The sequence below is a fragment of the Rhinoderma darwinii genome, chromosome 9, assembly GCF_050947455.1.
Source record: "Rhinoderma darwinii isolate aRhiDar2 chromosome 9, aRhiDar2.hap1, whole genome shotgun sequence".
Taxonomy (NCBI): domain Eukaryota; kingdom Metazoa; phylum Chordata; class Amphibia; order Anura; family Rhinodermatidae; genus Rhinoderma; species Rhinoderma darwinii.
The window spans coordinates 49,970,663-49,985,938 of NC_134695.1; the positions used below are offsets into that span (position 1 = coordinate 49,970,663).

The 15,276-nt window shown below is 48.1% G+C and overlaps 1 protein-coding gene across 5 annotated transcripts in view; it reads right to left on the reverse strand.

Moving 5' to 3' along the window:
- LOC142660783 (serine/threonine-protein kinase BRSK2) overlaps positions 1-15,276 on the reverse strand; it is a 155,919-nt gene that overhangs the window by 41,858 nt on the left and 98,785 nt on the right. For all 5 annotated transcript variants that reach the window (XM_075837635.1, XM_075837634.1, XM_075837636.1 and 2 more), the window contains exon 8: positions 11,465-11,611. In XM_075837635.1, the coding sequence (XP_075693750.1) occupies positions 11,465-11,611 (147 nt within the window). The remainder of the gene's footprint in view (positions 1-11,464; positions 11,612-15,276) is intronic.

The window sequence follows — 15,276 nt, forward strand, 5'->3', positions numbered from 1 at the left end:
GCACATTTTCTTGCCCTAAGCCACCTCCATTAACCTTTATGATACCCCAAACCACCAAAAATATATGGTGTTAACCAGGGTTACTGTCTGTTAAATCCTGGACAACCCGTGGGGGTGCATTCTAGGGGTTCCACTGTGCTGCGGGCATCAATATGCCTGAAAACCCCGGTTTAAAAATCCCCTTCCTACTCTAGTACCTGCAGACACCTAACTTCAAGAGACGTCATGTGTACTCAGAATCCTGACACTTCTGAATCTTTTTTTGAGATTCCGGCAAGTGAAACCAAATCTCGTTTAGCTCCGAGATCTCGCGAGATTTCGTATCCGTTGCTGGAATCTCACAAAAAAGAGTCAGAAGTGTCAGGATTCTGAGTACACATGACGTCCAGGCTGGATTTCATGTGTATTCATGACCTGCCTAGGTAGAGTCGTGTGTTAACCTTAAACCATACTATCCCCCACCCCCATTTAGTAACGACACATGACACCGAGGTTGGATGTGAAATGGCCACAGCAGCCGTTTATTAATTTCACAGTTTTATAAAAACAATTTAAATCCGAAACATTCGGATAACTAGTTAGGAATCCACCAGAGAATTCCTCCTAATAATTCACATGACCCAACATGGGTCAGAATCATAAATAACAATTAAACGTTAACATTAACCCGAGCAGAGGAAGTCCTTGAAGCCCCTTCAGATGTTCCTTTCAAGAACACACCGAATTAGCCATCTGCAAACCACTAATTACCTCCAGCCGTAAACCAGCTCGGAAGCACCGTTCACCTCTGCAGATGGCTCCAACCACTAGAAGTCCACTTCAAGGGGATAACACCCGTTGAAGCCCTCAAGTGATATACCTTCTACCAGAAGACCACTTCAAAGGGATAACACCCGATGAAGTCTTCAACCATGTACCTTTTTTGGGGGACGCATACCCCCGATGCGACCCCCCCACCATTTTGTACTGACTGGCCTCAAGGACTCCCCCCGCCAGCTGCCATGACAACAGAACCTACTCCGGAAAAAAGAAAAACATGTTAAATAAACACACAAAATAAAACACAACGCTCATATACGGACGTACAGAAGACCTAAGGAGTAACAAAACCAAGGGTGGGAGGGTGGGAGCTTTGCTTCTTGTGTATTACTCCTCCCGCTGCTTCCGGCTCAATGCCGAGAAACAGCGGGAAGCGCAGTAACGGCCCCCCCGTCCCCCCTAGCTCCTCCCCGTCCCTCCTTCAGCTCCTTCACCTTTCCCTCACCTCTTAACATTAACCCTTTCCCTACCAGGACGGTCATGTCGGCTTCCCTCAAGCCTGCAGCTGCGTCCAGCCTCTTCTTGACCTGCCTAGGTAGAGTCGTGTGTTAACCTTAAACCATACTATCCCCCACCCCCATTTAGTAACGACACATGACACCGAGGTTGGATGTGAAATGGCCACAGCAGCCGTTTATTAATTTCACAGTTTTATAAAAACAATTTAAATCCGAAACATTCGGATAACTAGTTAGGAATCCACCAGAGAATTCCTCCTAATAATTCACATGACCCAACATGGGTCAGAATCATAAATAACAATTAAACGTTAACATTAACCCGAGCAGAGGAAGTCCTTGAAGCCCCTTCAGATGTTCCTTTCAAGAACACACCGAATTAGCCATCTGCAAACCACTAATTACCTCCAGCCGTAAACCAGCTCGGAAGCACCGTTCACCTCTGCAGATGGCTCCAACCACTAGAAGTCCACTTCAAGGGGATAACACCCGTTGAAGCCCTCAAGTGATATACCGACCACTAGAAGTCCACTTCAAAGGGATAACACCCGATGAAGCCTTCAAGTGACATACCTTCTACCAGAAGACCACTTCAAAGGGATAACACCCGATGAAGTCTTCAACCATGTACCTTTTTTGGGGGACGCATACCCCCGATGCGACCCCCCCACCATTTTGTACTGACTGGCCTCAAGGACTCCCCCCGCCACCGCGAAACAGGCCTTGACCACCTTAAGCCTGTGAGTTCCTCCACACCACCACCGCCCTTTCTATGCCTTCTGCTATAGCCAAGCTCCAAATATCAATGCCAACCTCGGTCAGATGAACCCCGTCACTCCTCCAGAAATTCCCCAATCCTGACTCCAAATCCCTATGCCTCACGCAAATGCCCCCGTTCTTTGCCACAAAACGGGACACCGCCCGGTTAACTTTTATCCGAGCCTTATTGACTCTCTCCACCGATCTAGCTAACCGCCAATGCTTCCTTGGGACTATGTCCGACCACACTACCACCAACTTGGGATAAGATACCCACAAACACAACAAATCATGTTTGATATCCCGCACCAACTCACGAAAAGGGCGGACTCCTAAGTCATTCCCACCCACGTGCAACACTAAAACCTCCGGAACCCTATCAAGCCGCACATATGTCTGGAATTCCGCCAACACCCTGTTCCACGACATACCTCTAAACCCCAGCCAATGCACAACCGCATCCTGTCGCGGAATGCGCAACTGGCGACCATCCGGGCGGACGTCCGCCCTCAAAGCCCCCCAGTGCACGTACGAATGACCCATCAACCACACCAGACAAGGAGGCGAATCTGAAACGGAAAACACAGTTAGGCACCACCATATAACATTTGCAAGCATAAACAACAAAATTACAACATATGGGGGCGGACATAGGACTTAAACCTTTTTGACTCCCAACGACCAATACGCCTCACCCCCTCATCATCCAACCCCCAGCGCCCTGCTTCCGTTGCTGCGCCAATCCGGAAGGAATGAGATGAATATGAGCCTGCCGCAACCCCAACCGCCGTCAAACATTTTTTAAAAACAGCTCCAAACTGAAACCTGGACAAGAACGACCCGTCCACATGACGTAACAAAGGCAAATCTGGAGACCCCCTGTTTTTTGTAAAACCCCGCATGCACTCTACTGGGCACATGACCGACCCCGGGAGAGCGAACAAAACTATCAGTTTTCCCTTCCCTAATTGGTCAGTTTTTGATCTACGCAACCATACCTCCAACCGATCTGCAAAAAGGCTCACCTCCCCAGATCTCAGCCCCCCTGCCTGTTTAGTACTTGGCGACACCAACTCACCTATTCTAAATGCTCCGAAGAACGCCAACGAGAAAGCCAACCGAAACAAATCTATTTCATCTGAAGAACGACATACCGATGCCAATGAACCGCCCAACAAGCCCAGCAAAGCAAACGACACCGGCCTTCTACTATCCGCCTCCACCCTACCTCTGCGCAACCCCTTCAAAGCCTGCGATACCAGAAATTCCTTCGATACATCCCGCAAGCCCCGCAACTTAAGCCCAAACGCCACCGCGGATATAAACCGGTTCACCTTCGCTACTGAAAACCCCCCCTCCCAGGCATCCCCTAACCAATACAAAAGTGCCACCAACCTGTCTCTATCCGTATTAACATCACCCAACTCTCTTACCCACTCCTCCCACTGCCTCCAACAAGCAGCATAAGCCCTCCACGTCGTGCGCGCCAAAGACCTTTGTAACAGCTGCTCTACGGGACCGATACCAGATCCCATAGATGATCCGGACACGCCAAACCGAGACGTTCCGCTCCCGGGGCCAATTGCCGAAACCGGTCCCACTGCGAGCGAGAAAGAGCATCAGCAACACAATTCCGTACACCCGGGACATGCACCGCCACCACCCACGCGTTCAGCGACAAACACACCAACACTAAATGTCGCAACAATTGAACTACCGGAGGAGAGGACGCCGTGATGTTATTAATGGCAAGCACCACCCCCATGTTGTCGCAGTAAAAACGGACCTTCTTATCCCTGAGCCTGTCCCCCCAAATGGTAGCCGCCACCACGATGGGAAACAGCTCGAGCAGGGCCAGATTCCGCGTCAATCCACTGGACACCCAGCTAGCCGGCCATTGACCTGCGCACCACGGACCTCCCCCGTAAGCTCCAAAGCCACCCGCCCCAGCCGCATCCGTGAAAATATTCAGATCACTCGTATCCTGCGCTGGGGCCATCCATAGCGAGCGACCATTGTACTGGCCCAAGAAGTCATCCCAAACCTGAAGATCAGCTCGGTGCTCCTCCTTGAGCCTCACAAAATGATGCGGCGCCCGCACTCCCGCCGTTGCCGCCGCCAACCTTCTACCAAACACCCTCCCCATCGGCATAATCCGGCAGGCGAAATTCAACTTCCCCAGCAGCGACTGAAGCTCCCTCAGCGACATTTTCTTCCTTCTACAAGCCCGTCGCACCTCCAGCCTCAAAGAACCCAGCTTATCCGCCGGGAGCCGACACTCCATTGCCACCGAGTCAATTTCGATTCCCAAGAAACAAATCGTCGCTACCGGGCCCTCCGTTTTTTCCGGCGCCAAAGGGATCCCAAAATCCCTCGCCACCTTCTGCAGGGCATGAAGCAAGTTACCGCAAACCGGCGAACCCCCCGGGCCAACGCACAAAAAATCATCTAAGTAATGGATCAACGAATCGACCCCGGATACTCCCCTCGTTACCCACTCCACGAAGCTACTAAACGCCTCGAAGTATGCACAAGAAAGAGAACACCCCATCGGAAGGCACCGATCCACGTAAAAGGCCCCATTCCAAAAACAACCCAACAGCCGTTGGCTTTCTGGATGCACCGGCAACAACCTGAACGCCGCCTCGATGTCGGTTTTTGCTAGCAGCGCCCCCGGACCCGCAGCCCGCACTAACCCCACCGCCTTATCGAATGAGGTATAAACTACGGAACACAACTCGTGATCAATCCCGTCATTTACCGACGAACCTTTGGGATACGATAAATGTTGAATCAAACGAAACTTTCCGGGCTCGCGTTTAGGGACAATACCCAAAGGGGACACAACTAAATCTTTCACCGGCGACTCCACAAATGGCCCCGACATGCGCCCCAACGAAACTTCTTTTAACAACTTTTCCGACACGACTTCCGCATGCAAGTAAGCCGATTTTAAATTTCTCCGCGTAACCGGAACCTCATAAGGAGGCGGAGGAATAACAAAACCAACACTAAACCCTTCATAAAGCAACTTAGCTGCCGCCCTATCCGGATACTCATTTAGATAAGGGGCCATCCTTTCCACCCTCACCGGCGACACCCCCTTGACCAGCCCCGTGCTGGTTCCCGGACCTCTTTTTCCGCAGACATTTTGCCGCCCCGTGTGATGCCCCATTACACTCGGAGCACACGTGCTTGAACTTGCACGTGGCCCCGAACTTGCACTGGCCTTCATTGAATTGCCAGCAAAACCCCGCCTTTCCCCCGCCGCTTGGTCCACTCTGACTAGTCTGGCCTCCCTGGCCACCGCTCCCGGGAAAGGGCTGCCTAACCGGAGCCGTAACCCGTAACCAGAGAGCAATATCCTTCTGGTCCCACCGAATCGCCGGCCGAACCGCCTTCCGCTGACGGAATTGCTCATCATATCGCAGCCACGCCTGACCCCCATACGCCCTATGAGCCTCCCCAATAGCATCAAAATAACAAAATAACGCCGAACAATTTTCCGGCGCCTTTTCCCCTATCACACTAGCCAATATGGCGAACGCCTGCGACCAATTAACGAACGTCTGCGGGATAAGCCTATACCGCCGCCGTTCCTCCTCGTCCTTTTTACTCTCATCCCGCTTGCTCTTATCCAAATTGAATTTAGCCAGCGGCAAGAGAGAAAAAATTTCAACATATTCATCTTTCCAGATCCGATCACGCACCTCCTGCTTTAAATGCGCCCCCAACGGACCCTCAAAACAAACATACACCTCCCCCCGAGCACGATCGTCCATGCGCACTCGATCGCCGTCCTTCTGTGCCTCAGTCTGCACCGACACCGCGACCGCCTCTCTAACCGCCACCACAGGACGCGCCTGCAACGATCCCACTTCCCTGGGGCCTTCCCAAACTACCGCAGGGGACACTTCCGTTACTACCGGCGCCGCGGCCCTATCCAGGCGCCCCTCCAGCTCCCGTAAGCAACCCACTAAATCTGCCAAACCCGCTCCGTCGCGTCCGCCCGCGCCACTACCGGCCCCCGATGCTATGCTAGCAGCCCCCCCGCCGACACCCGACATAAAAATCGCTGGATAAGACAATAATGGAGTTATACACTCACCGGGCTGCACAGGCGCTGTGTTCCCGTCAGCCGGACCATCCTGACCTCGACGATAGACGTCCAGTTCACCTTCCTCCAGTTCTTCTCTCGCCGACGACTGTCCCTCCCAACGACCTCTTCGGAAAGGGGATGAGGACGCGCTGACCGATGGGCCGGCAACCTGCCGCCCGACCGCCGGGACCCAGACTTCCGACCGGACCTGTTGCCTCGACGTCGCTGCAGATCTAGTCGTCCGTCTAGACGATCCTGACGAAGCCTGCCCCCTGGCCGGAACATCACCATGCGGGGCGGCCGTACCTTGCTCTCGACATCTTCCATCTGATGGGGGAGGGGTGACAGGGAGCCCGGCCTGCGACTCCCTGCTTACCGCCGGACCCCGTCGCGGCCTGGGATTCCTGCCAGGACGCAGGGCCTGGGAAGGGGCGGTCCTCCCAGCTGCCTGGCCTGCAGCGTCCGGGATCGGGCTCCCTCTGCGACGCCGTGTCCGCGGGACTACCTCCGGACTCAGGCGCTCTGGAGGTCGGGACCGCCGAGAGGGACGGGTCGACACAGCCTGCATCGCCGTCACCCCTGCTACCGCTCTCTGCCTGCCCAGCGCAGGAGCGGTTGTTGCCGACTCCCCCCCCGCCGCCATAGCCATGCTCGTAGGGGGGCCGGGGGAGGGGAGCCTGTCCCTTACAACAGACCCCGAACGCCGTGCCCGACGTGGCGAAACGGCGTCCGGGATCCGCGTTAATGCAGCCACGGTCTCCTCCAGCCATCCGGGACCGTGGTGCACAGCAGCGGCACGCAGCCGCTCTAAAATCAGGGCCTCTGCCATACTAAAAAGCCGGGCAACGGGGAGCTTTGCTTCTTGTGTATTACTCCTCCCGCTGCTTCCGGCTCAATGCCGAGAAACAGCGGGAAGCGCAGTAACGGCCCCCCCGTCCCCCCTAGCTCCTCCCCGTCCCTCCTTCAGCTCCTTCACCTTTCCCTCACCTCTTAACATTAACCCTTTCCCTACCAGGACGGTCATGTCGGCTTCCCTCAAGCCTGCAGCTGCGTCCAGCCTCTTCTTTATCAGGACACTAGTAATGTTAGGGCTTGTGTATGAGGCTGCACATAGCGATATATCTATATCGCTAGTGCAGTGTAAATGAATGGAGAGGAGTGCATGATGCTGATTGGTCAGCCTCATACACTCCTCTGTACAACGCCCACTTGGTCGAAAGTAAAAGTACGGCCACTTGGGCATTAAGAAAGCTCATTAGCATAAACTTAAATCGCTCCTAACTTTGTGAAAAAAGATCGTTTTTTTAAATAAAAAGCATTACTGTCGGCTACATTACAGCGCCGATCTCCTTACGTAGGAGATGGGGCACTTATAATGTGGTGACAGAGTCTCTTTAATAACCATTAAATACCATTCGCAGAATTTATCTTTCATTTTCTTTCTGACCACCAACTCAATACATGTACTGAAGTGGTCACAGGAGGTCGTTCTGCTATATATGAGACTGCTTCTCCACGCTACATAGGCTTGTTTTAGGTACTTTACAACCAAACAAAAGCATGAGTAAATTACAGTAGAAACAATTTCTTCTGCTTTAGGATATAAGGGCATATTCTGAAGGCAGGGAAATCGACCGTGGGACAGACGGTTTTTTTAATGGACCGTGTGAACGGCCCGGACAGAAATAGGACATGTCCTACTTTTGCCCGTTTTCCAGGATACCTAAATAGACCCAAGTCTATGAGGGAGCCATGAAAATGAGTCCCGTACGGGTCCAAATCGGCCATGAAAAAAGGCAGTTATTCACGGGCGATTTGACACCCGGTCGTCTGAATATAGCCTAAGACAATCAAGACAAGAGGGAAAAGTACCGGAACAAGAAATATTGTAAGTTATGTGCTGTCTATGCACTGGGAAGAAGGATATAAGGAAACATTGGGGCATATTTATCAATTGTGTCATTAGAAAAACACTGTACAACGGAAAAACGAGATATTTAATTTGGTGCAAATTTATCATAGTAACACATAAGATTCAATACTGTATTTGTCACAACTCACAACGTTCTAGACAGACGGAACCTCATGGCTATCCCACACGTACACCAGTATTTTTTTGACAATGTTTGGCACAAACTAATGATTTTTTTAGTGCAGTTATTATGGGATGTTAAGCTATAACCCTTTAAAGGGGTTGTCTTATCCGAGACAAACCTTTCAGAAAGGAGCTGTATTATTTTGCTAGGGAAAGTCGTAGCTAGCCAGGCAATTCCATTGCAGCGGTCACTGCAGAGCAAATATAGTACTGAATGGCGGCCATTTGGACGCGGCTCTCTGTTCTGACTCATAGGGTGGTCCAGAGTGGGCCCCCCTATGATGTCATTATACCCTTATAGGCCATTTGGACAGCGGTTATCTTTATGAGACAGCCCTTAAAATTAACCCTTTTTCAAATCTGTTATATATGTCACAAATAAAGATTAAAAATGGAAGAAGTCATTCATAAATCTGATGCACGATAGTTTTCTAATGCATATTTACAGCAATTGTTTTACAAATTATTTTATTTTTTTTCTAAATATGGCCCCTTGTATAGTATATTATTTAGGAATACGCTTTAGGCCTGATTTACACAAGCGTGTGCGTTTTGCGCACGCAAAAAACGCGGCGTTTTGCGTGCGCAAAAGGCACTTAACAGCTGCGTGTCATCAGTGTATGATGCGCGGCTGCGTGATTTTCGCGCAGCCGCCATCATTATGACACTCCGTTTGGATGTTTGTAAACAGAAAAGCATGTGGTGCTTTTCTGTTTACATTCAGAGTTTGACAGCTGTTGCGCGAATCACGCAGTTCGCACGGAAGTGCTTCCGTGCGACCTGCGTGGTTTTCACGCACCCATTGACTTCAATGGGTGCATGATGCGCGAAAAACAGGGGAAATATAGAACATGTTGTGAGTTTTACACAGCGGACTCACGCTGCGCAAAACTCACGGACTGTCTGCACTGCCCCATAGACTAATATAGGTGCGTACGACACACGTGAAAAGCACGTGCGTATATTACGCTCGTGTAAATGATGCCTCAGGATAATGTAGGATACACTTTATGGGCAAAAGTATGTGGACACCCCTCCTAGTTATTGAGTTCAGGTGTTTCAGCTATACTCATTGTAAACGTAAAATCAAGCACACAGCCATGCAATCTCCAAAGACTAACATTAGTATGTATCGTACTGAAGTGCTTAGTGACTTTAAGGGCACATTCAGACGTGGCGTAATTGCTGTGGAATTACGCTGCGGACAGTTCGCAGTGGAAATCCTTAGCAGACAGTTTGTCCATTGGTTTCCACACCTTTTTAGTTATCTTCGTGCAGACGCTGCGGAGAAGCAGAATTTCACTGCGTATTTCAGCCTTTGCAATGCAAAAACTAAAATCTGTGGCAAGTCCGCTGTGTTTTCTGCAACGTCTGAATTACCTGTTAAATATGCAAATGTTGGTGCAGATTCGTTGCGTAATTCTGCCACGTCTGAACGTGCCCTAAATGTGGCACTGTCATACGGTAGGATGACACCTTTGCCACAAGTCAGTTTGTAAAATGTATAATCTGCCCCATTCACCTGTAAGTGCTATTATTGTGAAGTGGAAGCATCTAGAGGTAACAACAGCTCAGCTACGAATACCAGACACAGCCCATGGACAAGAGCAGCGCTGTTTTTGGAGGAAAAAAAACACCCCTTTCTTCTAAAGCTTGACAGCCTCTTTAATTTTACTCCCAGACAAGAGTTTATTTGCATTTTCGTGCAGACAGTTGATTTTTAAGAACCATTTTGCATGTTCTTCAAAGCTAAATTTAATTATGATGTTTTAAGGTGGTGATGGCAGCTTTACAACACAGTGATGAAATACACCGCTTAGGCTTCCATTAGGCTACGTGCAAATGGGATGGATTTTCTGCAACTAATTCAATTGTTGTAAATCAGCAGTATATTACAGTAGCAGCAGAGTGGATGAGAATTCAACAAATCCCATCCACACAATATGGGAAAAAATGTGCAGAAAAGAAATGCGAAAATTTACTTCCAGTGCAGCATGTCAATTTCTCTTGCAAAAACGCTGCAGAATTTCTGAACAGAAATTCTGGTCAGAAATTCTGCAGTGTTTACGCGGTGTATCCTTAGGGTAAGTTCACACGTAGCGTAAATACTGCGGATTCTCCGCAACCAATTTAGTTGCAGCATAATACAGTAGCAGCAAACTGTATGGGATTTTAACATTGTCATCCACACGCTGCGTAAATGATGAGCAGAAGAAAACACTCAGAAATTGATTTGCGGTGCAGTTGTTTAATCCGCAGTATGTCAATTGTATTTGCGTAATCGCTGCTTATTTGTTGCAGGTTTTCCCCATTTAATTCAATGGGGAGGTAAAACCTGCAACAAATAGCAGATGTTGCGTTCTTTGCAGGGGAAAAGCGATTCCGCTGCAAAAAACGCAACTCAGAAAAAAAAACGAAGGCCCTATTCACACAAAGCTTTTTAGCGCTGATTTTGACGTGAAAACCACGTCGCAATGAGCGCCAAATAAAGGCCAAAATCGCCCCCCCCATCGATTTTATTGGGAGGCTTTTAGCCGCTCGCGCGACAAAAACGTGACATGTCCTTTCTTGCCGCGTTTCTGTGTCTGACCTTCCATTGAAATTAATGGGAGGCAGAAAAAAACAGCGGTGCCCCAAGCGTTTTTAACCTGCGGTCCTTGTATTAGCTTCAATGCTAATATTAACGCTGCAAAAAAGCGCAGGCAGGTCAAAATCTGCCTCAAAATTCCTGAAGGAACTCTGAGGCAGTTTTTATTTTGCTTGTGAACAGGGCCTTATACTTACCCACAATTCCATGTTTCTCCATTCAGGCCGGCCTCCTGGGATGACGTTTCATCCCATGTGACCGCTGCAGTCAATCACAGGCTGCAGCGGTCACATGGGATGAAACGTCATCCCAGGAGGCCGACCTGCAGGACAGCAGAGGGAAAGCGTCGCCATGGCTACGTAAGTATCAACCTTTTTTTTTATGTGCAGTTTTCCGCAGCGGACAATCCGGCTGAAAAACTACACCACAATTTGGTGCGGTTTTTCAGCCAGAATTCCCTCCAGCGCCCAGGGCGGATACGCTGTAGGCTTTTATGCAGCATATCCACCCTGTGTGAACATACCCTTATAGTTAGTCTGGCTGCAACAATTTATCTTGACGGTTGGAGAACTATGAAGGTAATGTGTCAGCAGCTGAAATTAAGAAATGTCAGAGCGAAGACTATGATTTTACTCCATTTTCCTTACCGTTAATCTCTTGAAGGGATCCACCTCAATCATCCCACATAGAAGATTCTGACAGTCGGGAGGGATAAAATGCGGCATATGGAAGATCCCTCGTTTCACCTTCTCCAGGAGTTGCCTTAGGTTATCATCATCAAACGGGAGCGCTCCCTGAAATACAACAAAACAGTGAATGACTCAAAGACAAAACTCCAGTGGTGCCAGAATATAGTCGAGAATTAACAACAATTTCCCAATGTAGATATTAATGTGTTTTTTTTTTACTTAAATATTTTTTATTGCAGTATAGTGAAAATGTTTAGATAAATTATAGCCAATTCCAGATTTTCTATTCAACCATGAACTCCACTCACCCATCGCTGCCGCTGCGGGCTAAAGATCATTGTCGTTATCCCCTCTCCTAAACTCCTCCTCCGACCGTAAATAACAGTCTGCAAACATTTCGGACCTTTTATGTAATAATAGGTCCATCAGTCTTTTATGTAATAATAATAATCCGTCAGTTTCGTTCGTTCTTCTTCTTGTGCCCACCCACTGCCGCAAACTGGCCCGCCCTGAATGCCGAAATCTCGTCTGAGAAGATGGGCACATGTGCGTTATATATGATCTGGAACCCTTCCCTGCTTCTTCTGGGGCTCAAATCTAGTTACTGCGCATGCACCGCTATGGTGTCCCATTGTGCGCACGCACTAGAACTGGACATTAATGCGCAATCAATTTCGTGTGTGCTGGGGGGAGGCGAGGAGCTGTCAATCAAAAGTAAGGAGGAGGGGTAAACTCGGAAAGGAGTGAGGAATAAAAATATGACTCTTTTCGACTGAAGATATGACTCTTTTATGCTCATTAGCATACAGCATGGGAACTCTAAAAAACGTAATACTAAATGTATAGAGCCTACTTGATAATATAGGTTACATAACAATGATTTTTCACCCACTACCACAAGGTATTGCTGGTATAATAGGTGAAATGCTGGTGACAGGTTCCCTTTAAGCATTTGATCGAGCTCACAATACCGGGTGTTTTATAAGACTCAATAATCAGGCATAGCTGGACAAGGCAAGCAATCCTGACATATGGAATAAAATCTGTGTTTGTCTGCATGGCGCTGCCGAGATTAACAACTGCCCTGAGTTTGCAATACCGTAATATAATTCAGCGCAAAAGGCGATAAAGACTGTATCTTATTATTTCCAGCTTTTCCAATATGGCCATATATGAAGTGAATATGACAACTAATGGTGGTTTTACACTGGCTGATTATCGTGCAGACGAGCGTTCGTATAACGCTTGTTGCCAATAATTTCCCTTTGTAAACAGGGCAGTGATCAGCAAATGAACGAGCAAACGCTCCATCATCTTCTGATCATATAGTTTTAAAAAAGTGAAATATTATCGTTGTTGGCAGCACATCTCCCTGTGTAACATGATGATAATGTATAGGGACGAGCGATCGGAGTAACGACCGCTCGTCCCCATCCATAGCTCTGTGTGACAGGAGCAAACGAGCTCCGATCAACAATGTCTCATTGATCGGCGTTCGCTGCATCGGCCGATTGTCGGCCGGTGTAAAAGGCCCTTAACACTAAAGGGCCTTTTACATTGAATCTGCTGAAGGGCCTGTTACACTGAATCTGCTATCTATATTAATATCAGCAGTGTTTGTGTGCATGACCATCAAAGATGCTTACAAATAGTTTTATGAATGTAAGGCTTCGCTCACATCTGCATCGGGACTCCGTCCATGGGTTTCATCAGAGCTTTCCGTCAGGGGAACCCATGAAAGAAATCCAAACGGAAACAAACGGAAACCATAGGTTTCAATGGTGACGGATCCGGTGCAAATGGTTTCCATTTGTCAACGTTGCGTCAGGGTGCCGTCGTTTTGACGGAATGATAGTGCAGTTCACTATAGTATTGATTCTGCCAAAACGACGGCACCCTGACACAACGGTGACAAATGGAAACCATTGGCACTGGATCCGTAACCATTTACTGCCTTTTTTGCGTGTTGCAGTTGCGTGTGTCATCAGTGAATGGTGCGTGGCTGCGTGATTTTCACGCATATGCCATGCTTATGACACGTGGTTTTGAAGTTTAGAAAAAGAAATGAAGCAAGTGCTTTTATTTTTTCCTTCATTTCTTTATCTACTGTTGCGCGAATCACGCGCGTCACACGGAAGTGCTTCCGTGTGCCGTGCGCGATTTTCACGCACCCATTGACTTCAATGGGTGCGTGATGCGCGAAAAACGGCCAAGTATAGGACATGTCATGAGTTTTACGCAGCGCACATTCGCTACGTGAAAATCACGGACTGTCTGAACGGCCCCATTGACTAACATAGGTCTGTGCGACGCGCGTGATTTTTATGCGTGTAGCACGGATGTAAAATACGTTCGTGTGAATAAGGCCTAAGAATATTAAAACCCTAGGTGAAAAAGTGGCTTTAGATAATTAGAATCAAATATTTCTCACTTCCTTTATACCAATCTCCTATTCTGATGGGTCCATGGTAAGGAAAAGACAGGCCTTTATTTCTGCATATAGTTTTAGAACTCAGAACATTAAACGGTTTGTTCATTTAAGTTTGAAACTGTTGTTGAGCCCAATCGACTATGGGGAGATGCCTGATGGAAACCTGAGGTCATCCAAAACCAACACCTGCACTGGACATAAGGAGAATAACTGGCCATGGACGTAATGACTATAAATGGGTTATATAGTGGGAAATATCTTTTCATATAGGTTCCCTACCTGATAACCAGATGAAGAAAAATATATATATTCCTCATATAATGGCAAATCTACATGTCCATGGTCAACTTTACACATTGCTGGGGTCCTGGGTTTTAATCCAACCAAGAGCAACATCGGTATGGAGATTGTCTGATTGTATGATCTCTCCGTGTTTGCGTGGTTTTCCAATTTCGTCCCACATTCCCAAAAACATTCTGATAGGTTAATTGGCTTCCTACGAAATTGACCCTATTGTGTCTGTCTTAGACAGGAAAATTAGATTGGGAACCCCATTGGGGACATGGGACTGATGTAGCCACAATTTCTGTACAGATATAAAATATGTAGGCGCTACATGAGAAACAGAAATAAATAAATTAAAAATGTGATTGTTGGTGGATCCTGTTGGCATTATTCTATGGGTGGTTTTAGACGCCTTCTGGATAAGATATTGACTTGCAGGATAGCTATGTAAATAGCTTAGACACAACAGATGGGTGTCTCTGGGTAACTAATACCTGAGTCATTTTTTAAGACATGGCGTACAGGGGCCACTAAACCAAGAAAGTTCCTAGTACATTGTTCAACCCTCAAAACACTTCAGGAGAAACACAGTTAAAGAAGCACTCTGGCAACATCTCAACCCACCTCTTTTGGAAACGGGATTAAGTAAATGGTGGTGAGGTTTATTCCCCTATCGGGCACTTTATTTTACTGTTAGCAGCTCTGTTCCAGGCCGTCAATGGGTTACATGACTCGCCACCCATATCTTACAGTAGGGACTGGAGGTCAGTCTCTCAATGCAAGTTTATAAGACTTACGTCGAAGCTCTTATAGACTTGCATTGAGAGAATAACTTCTTCTGGTCCACATAGCAGACGCAGTAAGATTCAGAGAGTCAGAGTGGGGATTCAGGGAGTCAGAATGGCGGTCCAGTTGGCAATTTTTTTTTATAATAAACGGAGAGGGGACATTTTGCTGTCTATGCCTTGGGCATCACGGTGCTTGGAACCCCCCCCCCCTCCTTCCTATAGAAATATTGTGTTTGCCCCTGGAGTGAGACCTGGATGATCAGGAT